This window comes from Cebidichthys violaceus, unplaced genomic scaffold (assembly GCF_023349555.1).
Source record: "Cebidichthys violaceus isolate CVI_PGR_0920_01 unplaced genomic scaffold, fCebVio1.0.p SCAF_20, whole genome shotgun sequence".
Lineage (NCBI taxonomy): Eukaryota > Metazoa > Chordata > Actinopteri > Perciformes > Stichaeidae > Cebidichthys > Cebidichthys violaceus.
Window position 1 is genome coordinate 4,984,403 of NW_027176373.1, and position 21,932 is coordinate 5,006,334.

At 40.7% G+C, this 21,932-nt stretch overlaps 1 protein-coding gene across 1 annotated transcript; it reads left to right on the plus strand.

The window, feature by feature from the left end:
- The first annotated feature begins 1,108 nt into the window (after nt 1-1,108).
- Nucleotides 1,109-20,637, plus strand: gfra3 (GDNF family receptor alpha 3). Its single transcript, XM_068716461.1, has 8 exons — nt 1,109-1,255; nt 13,333-13,599; nt 13,676-13,768; nt 13,877-14,246; nt 14,629-14,738; nt 15,275-15,409; nt 16,995-17,131; nt 19,019-20,637. The coding sequence occupies exons 1-8, from the start codon at nt 1,201-1,203 to the stop codon at nt 19,223-19,225; spliced, it is 1,374 nt and encodes a 457-aa protein (XP_068572562.1). The 5' UTR covers nt 1,109-1,200; the 3' UTR covers nt 19,226-20,637.
- The last annotated feature ends 1,295 nt before the right edge of the window (nt 20,638-21,932 follow it).

Below are 21,932 nucleotides of genomic sequence, written 5' to 3' on the forward strand. Positions count from 1 at the left end.
TACAGTATCTATCCGTATGGACACAAACTGCACAATCAACCAGTTTGTTAGGATAAACAAAAACAAAGGGATACCTCACTATCACAGGTGTGTTGCAGAGCTTTCAGTGTGTCTCACTGCATGTCATCCCCTATGGACCGACCCTTTCCACACACAAGTCAGCTGCAGCAGTGGAACAAGTAAAGATTTCACGGTCCCAGTCCTGCTGTAAGCTGATATGAATGGGCTGCAGACTGGTCTCAAAGCAGAGGGGGGAAATATATTTCATTTTACATGTAAGTGCACCTCTAAAGGCACCTGTGGGGGGAAAACAAACCAGTACTTACAACCAGAAACATGGTCCAAATCAGAAGACAGTGTTGTTCTTCCTCAGCTCAAAATATAGCTCTGTGTGGGTAACAAATATATGTTAGTATATAAAATAACATAAGTTTAGTGTGATCGTCAACGCCTTCCGTTCATTCAATGGATATCTGCTTTAAGCATACAGTCAGCCTTTTAAACCATTAAAACACAATTTTAAAAAACAGTTTGGTTAATTATGTGGCTTAGTGAGTGATACTTCTGTTGCTATGCTACAAATATGTAACCCCCCCTCAACACAATGGATTTTTAATGCATTCTAAGCAGTGTATAGTAGACCCCGTGTGTTGTCCATCATGCCTAAACTAATGGCTGAAAGAGCACAGCTGTTCTCCCACAGGAAACATTCTCACACCCCATGGGCATATTCAGTCCTTACAGGGACCAATCACATTGCGCCTTTAACAGAGATGCGCCAAGCAGTCCAAGCGCACTGATCTCAACCCTGACTGGACAACTGTGGAGCTGCGATGCAACCACGCGCAAGTCCAAATGCGACACACAACTCGCGCTTGGAGTCGGACTGGAACTGATGCAGATGAACTTTTTGGATGAATGTTTTGGAAATCTGCGTCACCTAGAGATCGATAGCTTTTAAATTGGGATTCCGAAAAAAAATAAATGGGACAACAAGAATCGCGAGAACTTGAATCGGTCCAGTTTGCGTGCACGGTTCAGTTTAGACAACTTTGTGCCGTAGCCCGTCCGATCTGCCTCAGTCCGCGCGGGCGCAGCAGCAGCAGCAGCAGCAGCAGAGCAGGAGGCTGGATGTGGCAGGAGACGGGTCACTGAGCTGCAGCGAGACGGGTGCGAGTTTCCTCAGTCCCCAACTCTCCAATGTCACCGGACAGGATGATGATCATTGGACTTCTGCTCAGTGTCTTCTCTTGTGGTAAGTAGCTTATCTCTAATTTCTACCAGCTGGTATCTCTGTTTTACATGTAGAACATATCAGCCACCTTTGAGATTGTATCATCCACAGTCTGTTAAGTCTGTAGTGTGGATTCCCTTTGTCTTGTCTTCCAGTATCCAGAACTTGAATACTGTTCGCACGCATTTATTCCATTTCCCCCCATGCAAACGGCTGATGAATCTAGCAACAATTAGACTAGAGCTGCAGATTTTGACCAAGCCTCCAGCCCAGATGCACACGAGGAAACTGAATTTCTGTTTATATTGCTAATGATAATGTTTCCTTATTATTCCGATTTCCCACACTTTGATACTAACTTAATCATGAAATGGTATCTTTCGTAATTTTTTTTGTTAATATTTGCACATAGTTTAGCTCATTACATCTGACAAAGGGCAGCTGGCTCATTATTTAATGAGAAAAAAGGGACAGAGTAGAGAAAGACTGTGTTTAAGCATGAGACATATAAGATTTACTATTCCAGGTTTGAGCAGAACTTTTGAGAAGCCCCTCAAAAAAAAAAATCTTTAGAGATCTATAAAATGTTTTTTATTGTCACAACAGCCTAACATTTTTACATCTGGATGACATCATGGGTTCAGGTCTGTTATTTCTGCCTTGGTCTCATTCCAAAGAGCCGTTCATCTTCGCAAATATTGATTGGACTGTCTCGGGTCATAGAAATATCACACATGAATTGGTAAACTAAAGGATGTCCTCCTTTACATGAAAGCATTAGGGCTGCCACATCTGTAAATCATTGACATTTTACATAAGTTGTGCATTAGAAGTTGTGAGGATTAAGGTTTAAATATGTAAGAAAAAATCATGACTACATGGCTGCATCATAATGGATCAGTTTCAAGTGTCGCTGCTTTATTAAGTCTTTGTCTTTGGTTGTGATCAAACAGGCGAAAGAAGGTGATATTTGTTATTGCAGCAGCTGCTTTTGGATTCCTCTGCTACCACACACGCACAAGCTCCTGCAAAATGAGTTATAATCATTAAAGTCAATAACGTGACTGTGGCTGGATAAGACATCTCCCAGTGGAGCATAAAGCTTGTTGATCTGTGGTCATTGATATTGATTTGTGTCATTTTAGATCATAAGTGTTTTTCACTGCTCAAGCAGGAGCAGGACTTTCTTTTCATTATTTGAATGAGGTTGTCTAATCCATGTATCCTGATCCATTGGTAACAAATACCATATGAAACACAGCCCCCCCCCCCCCCCCCCCCCCTCCCCCCCGCTCCAAACTGCAGAATACAATACAAATACTGTTGATAGGATTATTTCAGAGCAGGAGCTGCAGGCTCCACTGCATCCAAGAAATTTCCGATGCTTCTCATTAGAGATTAGTATCGTAAAATGATGAATGCTATCTTGTGAATGTCAAACCTCTCAGGCACTCAGTTTATCATCCAATGTGTCAACCCCACCTGCCAGGCACTTAGGTGGAATCACACCAAGAAAAACAGTTACTTTCAAGCACTATTTAATTGAGACCGGAGTCTTTACAGATACAAATTACAATACAAAACTTTTCATGATGTTGATTTCTATCATTATACGTGATTATTGGATTTCAATTTTGTTAATTGACATTATTAAAAAATTGTGAAATCAGGACAGAACTCAAGAGACTTTACAAATCTGTTGTAGAGCTGCTTTGTTTCTACATGGCAGTTTTGGTCAGTCAAATTGACTGTCCCTGTCTAGGTGGATATTGTATAAATAGCCCCTCTGAACTGTATTCTATTTCATATATTACTATTTTTGCTTTGTAATATATCTGGCCTTGTACAACCTAAACAATGGCAGTGGGAACTTTAGAGGTAGACAACAGCCTTCTCAAAATGTCTGTCACTACTGATGCCCCGCAGAGTTCAGGGCTAACAGCGCCATCATTAATGTGTCTTCACATGACTGAAACATCCAGAATGAAAGAGGAGAATTGCACCTGCTTGTAGAGATTACAGATTTTCTAACTCCTCTGTGAACAAAAACAGAGTCCCACATCTGCTTCATGACTTCATACTTTGCAACTAAGAAAACACAAGACGGATCCTGAAAAACACATTTCATAATTCATGAACTGTTGTCTTCTCTGTTATGTGTCACTGATTTCACCGAATACTCAAATGACTCTCTCTGTTAATTGTTTGCATGCGTTGTTGCAATCATCCGTGTCTTTTTCCAAATTAATAACATCGGAATGGCAAGGCATCTGACAAATAATGAATGAGATCCCTTTGAACGAGGCCGTGCAGTACCTTTGTCAGATAAATCAATGGAGAGCAGGCTATTGTTGAATGTCATTAAACCCGACGTTGACCCTTTGCTGCCAGTCCTCTTGTGGGTTAGTGCTTAAATCCCAGTACAGACTGCAACTGATGATTGAGTGCTGCTATTTTTGTACTTCATTTAGTGGACGCGATTGAGCCGTAACACGGTTGTCATGAGTTTATTAGAGCTCATTTTCCGGCTGTGTAAAGTTACACAGGTCTGAGGTGGACTAATATCCACATGCTGGAGCTGTCGCTGTTCAGGGTTTGACTATTTGATGTACACACTGTGTAGGGGGTTGAGCGCCCTCGTGCACACAGGTTTATCCAAACCTCGGCTTCTTTATCTTTCCCACTGTACCGTAGACTCTTCTTCTCTCTCTCTTTCTGCTGAGGCATTGTCTTTATGCACTCTGTGTCTGTAATTCAGTTTCGTTTAGGACGACAGCACACACAGATTAAATTGACTACAAGCCCAGTGGATAGATAAAAAAAAACATAAAATACACTTCCTGATTATGTAATTGTTTCACATATTTGATGTTTTACTTTAAAGAATAAGTAAAATTAATTATAACTTAAACATCAAAATGTGGTTTTCTGAGTGACACCCGATTTCTACTGAACACATTCGTGAATGTTAATTTGTACAATTCATGTGTCATTGCCTGCTGTACTTAATTTCTTTGTATGTGCACTGCTTCTTGATTGTCAAATGCACACACTTGATGGAACCAACCAAAAACCCACAGCCCGCTGGTCGATATGCGTGTCACTCTCTGGCCAAGATATTTTTTGGCACATAGTAATGTAGGACTGCACCAGGTAGCGAGAGGCAGAAGCCTGAAATATTCACACACCCCAACTGGCTGATGCAAGTATGTATTTTACCTGGAGTACAGAGGAGGGATGTTGCCTGCGTGATGTGGCTGCACAATCCAGCTGCGCAGCTCATTAAACGAGGTACTGGACACACCGTGTACTGGACACACTGGGCGACAGTTGATTCAGAACATAAAACAAAGTACGCACTAGTGGAGTTGTCACCTTTGGATGCTTGGACCTCATGCTGTCAGAACACCTAGATTATACTGAACAGGTTTAATTAATTAATTGTATCATATTTTGTTTCTGCAGCTCTCATTCATTGCAACCTACTCTGCTATAACTAAACAACTTGTGTGTTATGTTTTTAGAATTATTCCTATTTGATTGAACTGTCCCCATCTCTGCTGTACGCCATAATAAAGAGTCACAGTCAGTGAGTACTGAAACAGGGATTGGACCCAAATTCAGCCAGTTGAGGAGTCAGCGGGATGAATTCAGTGATTTATTGTTACAGAGTCCAAATGAAGCTGTGGGTCCAGCCGGCAGGTAACGGGCAACAGAACACAGCATTGTGTTCGCAATGACGAACTGACAGAGGAACAAAGGATCTGGGCCGGCATTTATAGAGCTAGATTTAATCAGAAGCAGGTGGGTGGTTGGGTGATGCAGGTGAGGAGGTGGGTGGCAAAGGCCAGTAGAGCAGATTAGGGAAATGGGAAAAGGTGTGTAGATGGGTATGGCAACAACGGGACCTTAGTAATAGTCTCTGAGGAAGTCTGAATGTGGCGGAAAAGGGAACAGAGGCAGAATGTGTCTCCTCATGAGTAACTTATTCCTCACTGCAAGTGTGCCTCTTGTTCCACTTTTGTGTAAGGAGAGATTTATTTTTGTGCATATATATACCTGTGTATATGTACATATATACATATATATATATACTCTATATATACACTTACTGGGATAGCCTATCTGATGCAACAAAATCAGACCGAACCGCAGTTAAGGACAAACTGAAAGCTGATTTTGGACAGTGCGCTTATCTGTCTACAAATTCAAGTTATGCCAACGCACACATTCGCCTGCTTGGCGAGGCCCTCCCTGTTGTTTGCTGCTGATATTTGGAGACTGTCGAAGAAAGCTTTTCCAACATATGGACAAAATTCTAAAGATGGAGACAAATGCAGATGCTTCATTGCTGGATTTGAGCCATACTTGCAGTCGTGTTTCTCTCAGACGCCTGCCTCTCCTGCTGTCCCTCCCTTGGCACCTTTCCACCCGGATTCCTGCATCTTCCACTTCTCCCTGGGTCCACTCTGCCATCTCTTTGGTGACACCGGAGTGGACATTTCAGTTATTAGTGGGCAATAAACTACAATTGCTCCCCACAAAAAGCCAAATGTTCCTCTCACTGGTGTTACAGGTGACACTCTGGACACAGTTGGCTCAATCTTAGTTGGCTCAATCTTAGTCAATTAAGGGATTGCCCACAAGCCAATGTCACATGCTCTTCAAGTCCTCAGAAACTGTACAAAACTATTGATTTGGGGCTGGCATTGTCTGGATGCTAACAGCTTTTCTGAGAAATCTGAGTTAGTATGTGCCTGTTATTTGTACTTGCGATTTTGACAACTTAATTGTGTTTCACGATACCTCAATATATGATTCCATCACTATATGATTCCATTGAAAGACAATAAATTATCATGATGAAATATTGCCCAGTCCCGTGTAGCACCCAGATAGGAACTTTTCATGCCACACCTGAACAGAAAAGATGAGTACACTATAATGGAAAGCTTTGTCTGTAATGTCAACATTCGGATGCCTGTGTTGTCTAAGCCAACTGTATGGCCTGATATTTCAGAAACATCGGAGACTGAAAGACACTTTAAACTCATTCTCAGATGTGTTCAGTCAGCACTCACAGGACAGACCTAGCTGTGACTCTCCTGTCTCACAAAGAGCATGTCGTACCTCTCTTTCTATGAAAGCAGAAATCCACTGTAATGTGGTAAGAGCTTAAATCTGATTGAAGACGGTGTAAGCCCCGGGGCCAGCCCAGTGATCATGGTGAAAAAGGAAGATGGCACACACAGATTTTGTGGATTTCTGGAAACTGAACTCAGTCACCATCACTTCCACATCCTCTCCTGTAGCTCGATGACAGTTTGGATGCACTGTCTGGCTATCAGTTTGTCTCCCCCCTGACCATGTCAAGAGGACACTGGCACATTGAAATGGATTCCCCAAAACCTCATTCACAACAGGTGACAGTCTCTACAAAGGGATGTCAACAGTTAACCGCTAATCTGTTACCGCATGCCGGTCTATAGGTACATTTACGGTTTATAACCTAGGTTCATTTACAACCTATATATATTAATAACCACTAAACCAATTGAGCTGTTCAGACAGGACACACGTGCAAAGTGTGTGTGTGTGTCCAGCAGTGTCATTCTAAGAGCGAATTAAAGAGCAGCCGACAAATGAGTTGTTAACTTTTTAATTCAGAATTGATGTGTCATGTGATCGACTCCTCTGATCAGCCTTTATAGAGACCACCAATCAAACTATTTAAAACGAATATCAGATGAAAAATATCGGTGGCCAATCGACTGGAGCACCCGTGAACTGATCAAAATGCGGCAATAAACTTATGCAAATTAAATAATATAAAAAAGCAATATATTTACAACCAAATGCCTTAAAGTTGGATGGATGTAGTGCTTTGAAATGTTTCACCAAAGCTCATTGAGCCAATGGAGTGCTCAAGCAAAATGAACCGAAACTGACCCTAGTCTCTACCAATTCAAAGTGATGCCCATGGGTCTGGAAAACTCAACAGCAACTTTTCCAAGATGGAGTTTCTTTTGAGAAGTCTCCACTGGACAACATGTGTCATTTGTCTCAGTGACGTCATCTGTATGGGATGGATATTTGTGATCATCTTCAAAACCTGTCAAAAAATATTTTAAAGATGAATTGACCCTACCCCTACTGGATACTCACCTTATTGTCTTGATTATGGTAGAGAGGAGAGCCTTGTCTTCTGGCACCACAGATCGATGGTTCAGAACTGAATGTTTTCTCTCATCATGAGAGACTCAAGCGTGAATATTACTGCAACAAATGTGAAGTTCAAACCGTATCAATGTGGAGATCTGGAATGGATGAACGATCTCACGACGCAGAGAAAGAAACATCACATTTGTTGTTAGTGTTCAGTTGTGGAGACAAACATTAGTGGACCAAGCTATGGACCTGTGCTCTTGCTTTACCCACACCCCGAAAGTTTTAATTGAGTAACTACAAGTTTTTAAATTTTAAGAGTAAGCAGCATTACATTAGTTTGCACAAATTGAGGAGCAAAAACAAGCGTTATTTACCTGTTCTTGCTAAACATTTTGGGCAATTTTGGTATTCAGCTGTGTGAAACTCATCTACAACCTTTGGATGGAAGGCAGCTAGGCATCTATCTTAGCCGGTGTTGCACGATTAAATAAAATTGCAGCTTTATGGGAAGACAGGGTATGAAGTTTGTACAGAAGATGTATCTTTATTGTGCTTGACCTGGCTATTGAGTGAGACTGTACAGTCTGTGTGCTCTTCACTTAAGCGTGAAATGTTATTGCTGCCATCAGTGCGGCCCTAATGTGAAGAAGACCGTGGGAGCCGCTAGTGGAAAGATGTGGAATAGACGCATGAAGTGTGGAGAGACTGGATGGGGGGAAAATTGGAGGCAGAGAATAATGAAATCTGGGAGGTGCAGCAGCATGGAGAAGTTGAGGAGGAAGGACATTAACAAAAATGAGATTAACAAGGGAGGAGCCCTTGTTAATCCTAGGTATGCTGAAGTAGGGATGAAAGTTGAGGGTTCAGTCAAAATACCTGCTATAAAAAAATTAGTTCAGGGGTCATTACACCCACAAAAATGGGGGAAACATCTAAGTGAAATAAAAGTTTTTTATTACAAGACAGAGCAAGCTCATTTGGTTATTAACAATGTGTAATATGTATGACATTTTGTGACAGCTGAGGTATTTGGAAGCAGTTTTGTAGATTGAACAGCTGCTATATGCAGGTTTTCTGTTTATTTGAAAATGTACTATACAATGCTGAACATGTCTGAAGAGAATGTAATTTGCCCTGGTATTGAGAAAATAAGTTCGTTTTTATAAATTAAACAGAACTCATCCTGTTTCTTTAAAAAGAACTGCTCGACCGAGACGCCTCGGGCAGTGTCTGTAATTTTTCCATAACAAAGAGAATATGTGCAAACTGTTAAGCATATGTTTGATGTTAATAGAAAGTTTAATGTTGGAAGACAATGAGCTGATTGGTGGAAAGTGACAAATCTAGAGCTCAGCAGAAAAGACTGTCAATAAGGGCCCACACAAGCTTTAATGTGCACAGCTGTGTCTGTCCTGAGGAAACCCCTCCGTCCAGCTTGTTCCAATACACATTATGATTCAATCAAAACCAGGAAACTGAAATGTCTTTACAAACACTGAATCAGTGCAGAGATCCTCTAAACACTAATGGCACAAGATGGTTCAGTGTTTTTAATCAAACTTTACTGTGAGAAATGAAGGTATTAACATTTTTGGAATGAGATGGGGGTCAATCACTTTTTGAGTTTTGTGTTTTGTTTATATTTAGAATTGGGCCTAATCTACTGGTTGCTGTTGCAAATGTTTAAAAAGATCCCCCTTTCATTTGCCATCTGCTGTCTCCAATTTTTAATAAATACATATTTATTGAATGTTGTAGCTTAAATAAAAATAAAAAGGCATTTTGGCAGGGCAATCATTGTTTTGACTTACAAACATGTGCTCTATTGTCCTGCCTGTTGTTCATTCCCATTTGTTTTGTCCAATGCTTTCCAGTGCCTTGTAAGGTAAAATAGCTTTCACATTAGCACTCCGTTAACTGCACAGTATATTGGGGATAGTCATAGATATTTACATGCATTTACACCAACCGGCATGAGATTATGCATATTAAAGCTCAAATATGCTGGTTTTAGGTCCATTCTGGGATGCAAACGCTGTATCTCATGTTCATATTGCACCATCAAAGTAATCTGCCACCAATGGACCCAATAGGGCTCTAATAAGTTCAGAGTTTGTCATTCCAGCCATGAAAATACATATTTCTTCATCAATCAATATGCTTTTCTTGATTCATTGATTGATAGTTTGGTCTCTAAATTGTCTGAAAATATTGCAGTGCAAAAAGCCCATCGCAATTTCCCAAAATCAAGTTGACGCCTGGAAACTCCTTTTGTGGTTTGACTTAAGTTGGATTGTCACCATATTCCACTTCTTGTGGAACATCAATGTGCAGAGTATTTTTATGCAGTCCACTCAGGAATCCCACCGGTTTGACTGCAGGGCAGATGAATGAATGCAAATAGTAACAAGTGGCGGCAGCCATGGGCATGTTTTCTCTGTTTTGTCGCCTTGCTGCTGTTTCCCCCTTGAGCTTTCGACTTCCTACCAAGATGTCTCTTCTGTCACGATCCCCGGGAACACATTTCACATCAGAGTCTCCCATCACGCTCTCCTCTCGAGTAAAATGACTGCCCAACAATGTGGATGCTCTGCTACCTACAGTATCTCATGTGTGCGAAAGGATGGAAGAGAAATTTTGTCAAATCAGTTTACTCCCTGTGAATGTCGGTATGTGTGGTTTGTCGTTTATGGCGTTAACCTTCATCAGCTTTGCCTCACAAATTCTATTAATCAGCCCAGTGAGAAATCAATAGGGTGTACTATGGCGTACACATCACAGTAATTCATCTCGCTTCTCTCTACTTTTCTTTTTTCTTTTTTCTTTCAAACACACAGTCCATGCTTGGACCAACAATTCCCTTAACCCAGACTTTTACTTGAGCAATTTGTTGCATCTCCAATGTAAGCACTTTAATCATCATGACGTTAAATAATGTTCAAGTTATAAAAATAATTCTGACCTGTCTACTAGACAAGGTTCAACAGAGCTGCTCTGTACTCTATAAAGCTTTTGGTTTTCCGATTGCGCGTGTGTGTGTGTGTGTGTGTGTGTGTGTGTGTGTGTGTGTGTGTGTGTGTGTGTGTGTGTGTGTGTGTGTGTGTCGCTTACAAAGACAAGCTCTTGGACACTAAATATGCTGATAGTCTCTCTTATCAGTGGTAAGCCAGAGGGAGCAAACATTGAGCAGGAATAATGAATAAGCCATTTACTACCCACACCGATTACTTGAAGCTTGTTTACATTAATCTAAACATGGCAGAAGTTAATATTTTACTATAATTATCAAGGTATCATGATACAGAGGTAGGCAGGTAATCACACCTTGACATACCTTGGGGATCTGTGACTGTGAATATGACTCATTGCCTTTTGTGTTAGTAGTGTTTTTTCTTCCCCACCTCTCCCTGTGGAGTCACTGCAGTGGCCTTGGCAGGTTTCCTGCAGCGGCGATGAAGCGTAGCTTCTGTTTATGATATGTCCCATGCCAAAGTGAGACATGGACCTCATGTGGCGTCTGAGATTGCGAAACATGCAGCAACGGAATTGGATTGCAGCCACGCTTTGTGCCGCCAGTCAGCAGGAGTTTAATCGAAGTGTGTGACCGATCTAACACAATGCATCTGTGTGTGTGTGTGTGTGAGTGATGTATATGTTAATGTACTGAAGCATTCGTCCATGTGAGGATAAAATAGGTGCAGATATTTGTTTACAAAGTTCCAAGATACCTCCATTTATTCCTAGTTGGACAACATATTGAATGTTTTCTTTTCTGCAGTTAAGAAGTGACAGCGTATAGCAAATTAGCAAGATACAGCAAAAGAATTGTGTGTATATCCGAGCTATTTTCCTTTTCTAGAATCACTATGTATAAAGTGTAATTTGCAGGGACAATTATGCCACATTTGAGAAATTAATTTCCTGAATTGCTCCATCAGAATGCATTTTTATGAAGAGGGCTTTCTTTTTTTCTCTCGTGTCCCTCGGGCTGCCTCTGGCCTTCCTGCATTGTGTTTCTCATGCAGCAACAATCAGTGTTATGAAATGATTTATAATTTTTCACTTTCACTCATTCTAGACAGAACAGTGCCAATCACAACATTCCTAATGCTTAATCGCTGTGGAATAACATAGTTATTATTCTACTGAATGACATTTGTTTGAGAGGAAATGTGGTTGGTGATATAAAACACATTCGTACTTAAGGACCCTTGTTTAACTTAATGCAATGAATCCTTTAAAATACATATACTGCTGATCGTTTTTTACAATATTTTCAAGCTGCATATTCTGTATGTGCAACGGATTATTTGTCTGAAGGAATTTCAGGGGGGAAACATCCTCATAGTGGACATTTGAGTTAAGTCACTGACTAATGTGATCTGCAGATGGAGTCTCCGTTGTAAGCAAAATTTAAAGCAAAAGTATCAGTTTGGTGGGAAATATATGAACTGTGCTAGAGACAGTGTCTCACACTGGAGGCACCCTCCTGCAGAAAGTTGGGTCCCCAGCTGTGACAGATGTGTCATTTTGCAATAATACAGTAACAGCAGTGCTTTTCTACAATACTTCCAGTACAAGCTCTGAAGATAAGTACTCCAGTACCGACTTAGGTACATTTTTGGATGAGCGGAGAGCATTTCTCAAGTTAGGCTTTGCTGTCGCTTCAATTAAAAACTTTTTTTTGATTGTTTCACAGCGGTTACGTTCTAAAGCACAAATCAATAACGATCAAGCGCTCATGCATCAATATGCAGTAGTAATTTGTTTTTTGGATGAAATGGGCAGGCACACTGATACTGCAAACTGCAGAGTGTGTTTACCACTGCGTCCACCAGCAGCCCTCGTCCCATGTCATGTCGTTTTTATATATGTCAGCGGACTAATTTGCCTAATCTTAGCAGGTCTTTTTTACCTCTATAGAAATGCAGATAGCAATGGGCTGGACTAACATTTTAGTTAACATGGCTAGTGACATATGAATGGGACCATTTTGGAAATGACCCCTTGTTGGTGGTTCAAGTACTTACAGGTAGATCCAAGAAGCATCAAAGACTTGAGAAATCCACTGTTTACAGCATTCCCATTGAGTCGTTTAGTTTTCTGACTAGCTTTTAAATGTAATGTTGTTTGGCAGCTCACCCTCACATTTACTCATCCTCCCAATCCTTATATTAGCTCATTTGTTCCATTGTACCAAAATCAAGAGCTTAAGAGAGTTTTAGGACATGGCAATGCAGGGAGGAGGATAGGAAGGGCAGGTTTGAAACTTGACACGAGAGCACCATAGAACAATATAAAATGTATGGTCGCATGTGTTAAGCTCACTGATCCAGAAGCATGGTGCATGTGATAAGAAAGATGAGGCTAACACACAGCACCACAATGTGAGGAGATGAGCATTTGGAGATTTTCCAAAAGCTTTGATTGGCATATGACTCTCTTCCGTACTCATATTGAGTACTCACCACGTGCTGAAAAAAACACGTGGTGCATTAATATAAAGGCAAAGGTGTACTGTAAGACTGTACATAAAAACATTATAAGATAATTTAACTAGGAGTCCCAATGAGAAGATGAAGAAACAATTATGGAATAATTACAACCATAACATAACCTTATAGTGTTAAAATATCCAATACTCCTGTTTTTTTTATGAGAAACATTGAGGTTTTGCCCACGTTGCTACTCTATTACACTTGTGTGCTTTCAATTTAATCCTCTTCCTTGGATATAATAGTAAGCTTTAGTGCAGTGAAGGGTCTATAGAGTGCACTCACCTTGCTCTGTTGTCTTAATTACAGCCTATTTAGCGTAAGACTAATGCTGGATAATGGGACTATAAACTCAGCCGCTTGGCACAATACAGCAGAGCACACATTGTTGGTAATGTTGGGGACCAGCACTGACGATATCAACCTCTCCTCCAGGTAGTGTGCCAGTATGTGCATCCTTAGACTGTCTGGTGGCGGAGCAGGGCTGCATCCAGGAGCAGTCCTGCATGGTGCTCTATCGGCTGCTGGAGTACTGTGCGGCTGAGGAGGCCGTGTCGCCCCTCGGCCGTGATGCCCGCTTGGAGTGCCTTGAGGCCCAGAACTCCTTGCAGCATTACCGCCCCCTTCAAGTCTGCAAATGTCAGCGTGGCTCTCGCAGAGAGGAACACTGCCTCAGGGTCTACTGGACTGTGAGATTTGCAGGTGGGTTTAAGCATTGTCATCTGCGTCTCAATTCTCAGCTGCGTAATCCGTGTAATACTCTTCACTGTTGTTTCAGCATACGATGAGTATGAAGTGTCTCCATATGAAGAACTAGAGTTAACTCTGGTGAGAAATATTGAGATGTCACGTATGGCCTCCATCATGTCAGGTACTGCTCTTATCGCAAGTGATTCAATTTGTGACACACAAATCGCTGTAGGTCAAGATTTTTATTTCCTAATATATGTTTCACTGTTTTCCTCCTGATGACCTCCAGCTTCCTCTCTTTCTGTGGACGGCCAAAACCAGTGTCTGAAGGCAGCGCAGGACTGTGGCCTGTATGAGAAATGTGGCTCCCTGCGGTCAGAATACGTTGTAGCCTGCACCAAGCGATCCACAGTGTCCGACAACGCTTGTAACCGCCAGAAATGCCACAAAGCCCTGCGGCGCTTCCTGGAGCGCGTGCCGGAGGAGTACAGCTTCGCTCTGCTCTTCTGTCCTTGCTCTGACACTCTGTGTGGGGAGCGCCGGAGGAAAACCATCGTCCCGTCATGTTCCTATGAGGAGAACGGGAGAGGGGAGGAGAGAGTGGGCAAGCCGAACTGCCTCAGCCTACAGAACTACTGCTCCAGAGATGAGCTGTGTAGGTAAGACAGTTGTTTGGGTGTAACAATACGGTGCATTAAGTGCCCTTAATAAGGTTTTTTGTCCAAATGTCCAATACAATAAAATTATTAAGCGATGACATTTTGGACAGACATGGATGTAAAACTCTACTTGACTGGTTGGTGAAGACATACAACCACAAAGCAGTAATTCTAGTTTCGTTAAGTGTCCAAAGAGAAGTAGGTGGTTTTACTGACCGACTGAAAAGTTTTACTAAAACAACACAAGTACACAACTATCTATTTATCTGTTTTGTTTTTTGCACTCTCACTAAATGTTGTTGTTTGTGTTGTTTTTCTTAGCTTGACTCAGAATCCCAAAATGAAATTGGCAAATTGTTGTATTTGTGTGTGCTTGTTTCAGATCCCGGTTCGCTGATTTCCAACATAACTGCCAGCCCTCCCCTCTGTCTGCCTCTGGCTGTATGCGAGACAGCAGAGCCATGTGCCTGAAGGCCTACGCTGGACTCATAGGTGAGATAGAAAAAATAAATTACAGAGGTAGAAGAGGCTGAAAGAGGGAAGAGTTCTAAAAAGATATACCAAAAGCCGCTTAAAGGACTTGTTATTGGAAATCATCAGCAGGTGTCTAACAGTGATATTTGGCTTATATTATATTCATTTTGTTGCACAAAATAACTCTACAGGGGTTCATAAATGGTCAACTGTAAAAAGCTGCTGCTCTGGGGATCCAGCCAGCATCATTTTTAAAAACTTGTTTTAAAAATTGCATTTCCAGCAGCTCCACAAAATGATCCATGTAATCTTATTTCCTTTAGTTTCTCACTATTTATCAAAAAGTAATTTTGTCTACCTGCAATTATCAATATCAAGAGCTGGAAAACTGGTGACACCGTGTCCCCAGGGCAGTAATATTGTTGTTAGACTGCATCTTACCTTCCATGGAGGTGTGTGCTGAAAATGAAAATCCTCTGCCCAAGGGAAATATCATGCACAAAGTTTTAAAAGTTTCACCTATAATATGACTTGTGTCCTCTTTCTTTAACCAGGGACCATCATGACTCCTAACTATGTGAGCAACAGCAGCACAGAAGTGTCTCAGTGGTGCACATGTGACGGCAGCGGGAACGAATGGCAGGGCTGTCAGCGCATCCTGCACTTGTTCAGCAGCAACACATGTCTGCGTGAGTAGAACGTGATGATGGTTATGGCATGCAGTACAATATACCCGCAGGGCTGCATGTCCATAGTGAGACAAAAACATTTAAGTAATAATAAAAGATAGTTAAAGCTCTGGGAGTTTCCTACATGAAATGTAGATGCACAGGTGTGTTTTAAGCTTTCTCTATAAACTACAGCAAAGATGATCGCACCTTTAGTCTTGTGCTTGTTTCATCTTGCTGTTTTTAGTCTGCAGTGAAATTAACCCAAATATACCATTTAGTCAAGTTAAGAAGTTAGATTAAATTTAAATTGAATTACTTTTGTATTATTGTATCATTGCATAAAACCTGCCCTACAGAGAAAGTCCAAACATTTAGAAGCAATTTAAACATCTTTCACAGTCCAATCTTCAGACTATTATTGTCTTTAACAAAATTCATAAATCAAAAAAAGAATGCATTATGTGCTACTGGAGAAGTCAAAATAATGATGATGATCATCTTTAAAACCTAGTAAAGATGATTTGAAATCATAATTCTCACATGAATGTTGGTCAGTTCAGTAATATTGAAGACTTGTAAAGTTATTCTAACTTAAAAAATCAATCTTGGCACTTAAAAGTTTTGATTAGAAGCAGGAACATTTGATTATTTTTGCAACTTAATCCAGTAATTTCAAGTCATGAACTCATCTATAATAACGTAATAATGACAGAGGAAATGGTACCTTTTAGCTGTCAAATCTGAGTATAAACTAAATTAATCTTGAGACGCTGCTAAAATTGAGCATTTTATAATGTGCATTAATGCAGAATTCAGACAAGGTCGGTCATAAATGATGTTTGAGAGGGCAAAGCATTGAACCATAATTTTTTCCTATAAAAAAGCAAATATCAAGTGACATTGACTGGTTGGCTGCCCTAATGTGAATGTGATTTCCAAGTTCTTTGGAGTTAATGAATCCTTTCTCCAAATGTGACAAACATAAAGTGGCTTCTTGTTGAATTTTTGCCAAACCAGCAGGGGTGGAAAGAGCATCATAAGAGCCTACTCAAGAAGCACTGTTTATGCATTAAAGTAACGGTTACCGTAAAGTCTGCTCACAGTAACAAGAATAGGTATGTAAAGACTAAGGGTCAGAGGAAAGTCTGGACAATAAAATGGCTGTAAAACACACCAAAATTACTCATGTCATTATAAGAATTTGATTTATTGAGTCCAGTAACAGTTGAAAGGTCTAGAAGGGCCGTATGATTACATCATTTTACCCCATCCATTTTATTCTTGATGCACTGACATGCTCTCAACCTGGCGCGGCTGTGGCATGCATGCTCTGTAGGCCCCAGAAACCCACGGTGGCTTTTCTTGGTGTAAGCTCCCAGTGAGCCAAAGTGGAGGGCCGACCCACCAAAACCACCAACCCAAGAGACATGACACTCATTTTCTAACCAATATATTTAAATGTATTTTGCCCAATCATGCACAGTATTTACTGATTTGGTGGCTCTATACACTTTTAAAAGTCACTGATAATATTGTTGTGATGCTTCAAGGAGGAATAACAATGTGAATGTAATGAAGATGGCCCCTGCTGATTGTGTTTCAGGCAGTGGCATCAGCTCCATGGGGATCTCTGCACCTCCTCCTGTGGAAAACACTCCTGTGCCAGCTTCTCAGCCCTCCCCACGCATCTACCAGGAGAGGGTCCACGTCCACGTTAACACTCTCCCTGAATTCAACAGTGTAAGCACTCTCTACTTCTTTGCTGTCTCACCATATGCTGTTAGACACTTGCTACACACTGAATTGAAATAGTTGACTGTGTATCAGGTGGTAACACCTAAGTATCAGCAGCAGACTGTTGGGCCCAGCAGCTCCCTCCTCCCTCATTTACCCCTCTCATTGTGGCTGAGGATTAGCTCTAGGTGTTTGTAGTATTAGACTCAATCCTTACTGTTGATATTCATGTATGCACACCCATCTGCTCCATATTCTCCATTTTCTCACCATTTTAATCCTTCTCAATCCGCATTTCTTCTTCCTCCTCTCCTGTCCCACACTCCCTCACAGCACCGACACCCTGCCCCTGGTGGGCTCCATATTACACATCCAGATATACAGTTTACATAAGGATGATGCATTTGAGTTTCCTAATTTGTATGTATCACTGAAGTTGAGAGTATGCAACAAAGGGAATGCATCTTGTAATATAATTTTTTTCTATGACCTTATTAAGCATAAAATTGGATTTGAGAAAAAACTTCAGAAATTAAGAATACTGAAAAATGCCTTGTTATGCTAGAGTAACAGAAAAGAGAAACAACAAGTGTTCGCTTCAAGTTTTAATGCCAATTGAATACATTTTAAGAATAAAGGCTCAGTCTGTTTTCAGCTAACAGGAAGAATATGTGGACTATAAAACCCTTCGAAAGTGGGGGGTTTGCTGAATTGTGATATGATCACTAAGTCAAGGAAAGAAAGAAACACTAGAATAAAATTAAACTCTGTAAACTATTATTTTGATTATTCACTTAAACCTTTACATTATCTCACTGTTTACACCTTTAAACAAAACAACAGTGTGAGAGTTAAAGAGCAACTGCTATTAGTGTTTACTGAGGAACAATTCTACAATAATAGAATTGTTTTACAGAAATTTAAGTAATTTATATTGAAGGCATCCTTAAATGTGGTTTTCAAAATCTCATTAACTGGAAGTTGTTTTTGCATTAATATTCATAATGCGTATAATGTCAGATTGTGGGTATAATGTAATGTTTTGGATGGCGATAAGCTTGCTACAAGTGTTCAGTTTGTTTCTCATGTTAATCATTTTTGCATTTGAAAAGCACTGCATTGCATTGTTCAAACCACAATTTAGACCACACCAAATCAGATGGCAAAGGCCACTCCTGTTTGATGCACACAGGAAATGTCTTTATATTATTGTGTTCGGTCAGCAGCCAAACCTCAGACACTTATTTTGGTGGACAGATTGGTTTTGAGCCAAGTAATCATCAGATAGACTTTGGAGTTGATCTAGATCTGGGATTTCTGCCAATAGATGGTTATTGTTTTCTTAACCACTCTGATACATGATTGCCTTTATAGATGCCACCAAATCAACTGTATGATACTATATAGGAAATGTAAGTAAGGCATCATCTTGCTGCATTTGCGCTGATATTAGCATCTCTTACTGTTATAAATAGGAGGCATGTTGTGCGTGTGTTAACAAGTGTCTTGTTGTCACTGTTTACACCATTAGACTAATGCTGGGGTTTTGGACAGCCCAGTGATCATTAATGAACACATGATTTTATTATCTGACACAATAAAAAGAAACACCAAAAAAACATAATTCAAAACAAACTTGGTTAGTTATGAAAGTGCTGAATCAGCACTTCTCTGACGCAGTGTGAAAATGTAACACAAGTGGTACATGTTTCTTTTGTCAGTTGGTCTGCTTGTTCAAACTGTTAACATAATAGCTTCCTGGTTGCTTTGGCTGCAGCTTTAGTATATTTTGCTATATAGTTTTAAATTCTGCGTTGATGTGGACTTTCTCTTCCCTCCGCGCTCCACCACTTCTGTTAATTGGAAGAATCGCTCTTTCCCCCCCTTTTACAGATGGAGGACAGCGAGGAAGAGGAGCGGGAGGAGGAGGAGGAGGAAGGCGAGGAATTCAACATCATCCCACCGTATTCTGAGAAGGACTCTAACACTGAATCAGGGGCTAGGGGGAGTAAAAATGGAGCAGCTAGCCGAGCAGTACCGGTGTTAACATTACTGCTGCTGCCTACGTTCATCCTGGACTGGGAGCGTTGGAGCTACTGAAGCCTCCATCTCATTCCCCGCTCATATTCTATACTTGCTACCACTTTCAAATCCATCACAGCACTCAGAAGGAGCCACAGAGGACATTTATGAGGAGGAAATGCTGAATTTCTTTATCTTTCTTTTTTCATTTTTAAAATACCCTGACTTTATGTTATAATTCTTTTTCTGATATCGCTGCCTCCCCAAGAGTTAAAAGATATCAGCAGTCCTGCAGTATCTGCCACGTCTTTGCTCAAGTCGTCTCCTATGAAATGCAGGCAACAACATGAACAGATATATGAGTGCATGGGTGAACTTAGAAATGCTGTCTGGGCAAATACTCTATCTAGAGCCTGCTTCACACTCAAAGTACATCCCCTCTTTTAACAAGAAGCACATCGCCCAAGGCCACATCCACTATACACTCTCCCAAAAACCATAACCAGTCTACTCCACTGCAACCAGGCTGGAGCACGGCTTTTGATTTCTATTTCATGACTCGTGTCACATCCGTTTCTCTGTTGGCCCCTTTGGCTCTTCCTCTCGAAGCTTCATACTATGGTTGAGTAGGATAATCCACTTTACAACAAGCTAATAAGAAACTGCACCACACTTAAACTGCTTTGTACCATTGAAGAAGAAAGAAAACTTTTTAAAAGTGCAGCATTGAAAAAGAGATGAGACACAAACCAAATGTGTTGTCACATTATGTATGAGACGTCTTATGCCGCCTTCTCACTTTGTGCGCCAAAAAAGCAGAGTGCAACAGTCATTCTGCTCTGCTTCTTTTGTTAACATGCCACTTAGTATTATTCCTGCCAGGGTGAGTGACTGAGAATTCAACCATGGGCAAAAGTAATGAGATCAAATTCTATTGTAGAAATGACGAGCATGAGAAAAGCAACATGAGCAATTACAGCACAATTCAAATTGCTCAGCATGCAGAGAAAGTCTGGAGTAAGGCTCAGGGGAGGAAATAGCCAATTTACCGCTGTCATACCCTCTCGCTTTTTTCTTATCCTTAGGAAGTGTGTTTTAGTGCTCTTCGCCCATCATGTGCTTTAGATGTTGTGAGAGCGAGATGCGGTGAAAGGGATGGACACAGGAGGCTGTAAAGCCTGCTGGCTGCTCTGATCATTGAGCAGCACATTGAGCCATTCTCTCTGCCTGAAATAGCTTTTGCTGATGTTAATGATTTTCTTTCTTATATGGCTCATTTTCTTGTGAAATTATGCAGCTGCAGGGATGTAGGTAAAAAAAAAAGTATAGTGAAGTTTTTGTAGAGGAATAAACTCATTTAATTTGAGGATGAGTTTCAAGAAATAACCTGTCTGAGCTCTGCAAGGACATTTTATTATATCTCTTCATGTTGTTGCTCATGACACAAACTACGAAATCATCATGAGATCGTCATGTGTGAGGATGTATGAGTGAGGGGGGGGTGGGGGGGGGGGGGGGGGGCATCTCTATGTCTGTCCATAGCTAATTTCGCAAACTGCTTCACCAAACTGCACAATGTTTTGGGTGCTCATTTATGGCTGTATGCTCAAGAACCTGTCGTGATTGCGGTGACTCACACATTATCAAAATACCTTTCATCGCTTGTTCGATACCGCCATTGATTGACTGGCCACTCTTTCACTATTCTTAACTGGCCCCCAGCCGGTAGGGGCCACAAGCGATCACACAGCTGAGTGCATCGCCACAGCTCTGCAGTCATAGTGGGTGAAAACCGTGAGCTCAGTAGACTTGAAGCCTAAATAAATACTTCAAATGACAGCGTATTCTTTGTGTGAGACTTATATGAAAAAGGTCTGATGCACTTACAGTCTAGATGGGGGGTGAGCCAATTGTGGGTTGTATTCAATCAAACATTACAGCAGTGGTCGTTGTAGACACACCTGGTGGAGATTCTGCCCTCTACTGAGTGCACTTTTCTCATTGTGGTTTTACATGAATTGTGTTGTATGTAACAGATCAAAGACATATTTCAAAAGAATCCTTCTCTGATGTTTGAATATCACTTGAAGAGGTAGTACTGGACTTGTTTGTACTATGGTTATTTGACATGAAGACTAAACTTTTAATAAAAAAACAGACAGTATAAAGGCAGAAATGCACATGAAGCGTATGAGCTATGCTTTTGCAAATTCTGGTCCATGACTTCAAACTTGGGTTTGATGTTTAAAAGTCAAAGTAGGACTTAAATGGATGTTGTAAGGTTTGCAGACCTGTAGTGGTGTTACCCATCTCGGGGGAAAATGACATCATGCAGGTTTTGTTGAGAGGCTACAGGAAGCTAAGAAGTGGATGAGGAAAAGGCAAGTTAACAAAGCTCTGAAGTGTGATTTCAAGCTTAGTGGGTACAAGAAAATGACATATTTGGACAGAATATTTGAAAAAAAAAAAAGTCTGGTTGGACAACCAGCTGGTATCCACATATATGAAGCAGAACCAGACCACAGAAGAGATGTGTTGGTAGATAAACATGCTAAATAAACATTACCTATTACTGTGTCACAGTGCTGCGTCAATGGTGCTTCTTAGTCATAAAGCATCATATGAACAGCATCCAGTGATAAGAGTTAACTGCATCTAGTGCGCTTAGGCCTTAATGACAGAATATGAGTTTACATTTTTGTTTATATTTGTAAAGTATGTAAAGTAAACATTTTCATTAAACATGGCTTGCACTTTTGAAAGAGTTGAGTTTCAAAGATAAAAA

Excerpts from the sequence above, each read along its gene's own strand:
- gfra3 (XM_068716461.1), top strand. The coding sequence starts at position 1,201 with ATGTCACCGGACAGGATGATGATCATTGGACTTCTGCTCAGTGTCTTC. Across the intron at positions 1,256-13,332 it reads GCTCAGTGTCTTCTCTTGTG|GTAGTGTGCCAGTATGTGCA; the intron begins GTAAGTAGCTTA and ends CCTCTCCTCCAG. Across the intron at positions 14,247-14,628 it reads TCCAGAGATGAGCTGTGTAG|ATCCCGGTTCGCTGATTTCC; the intron begins GTAAGACAGTTG and ends TGCTTGTTTCAG.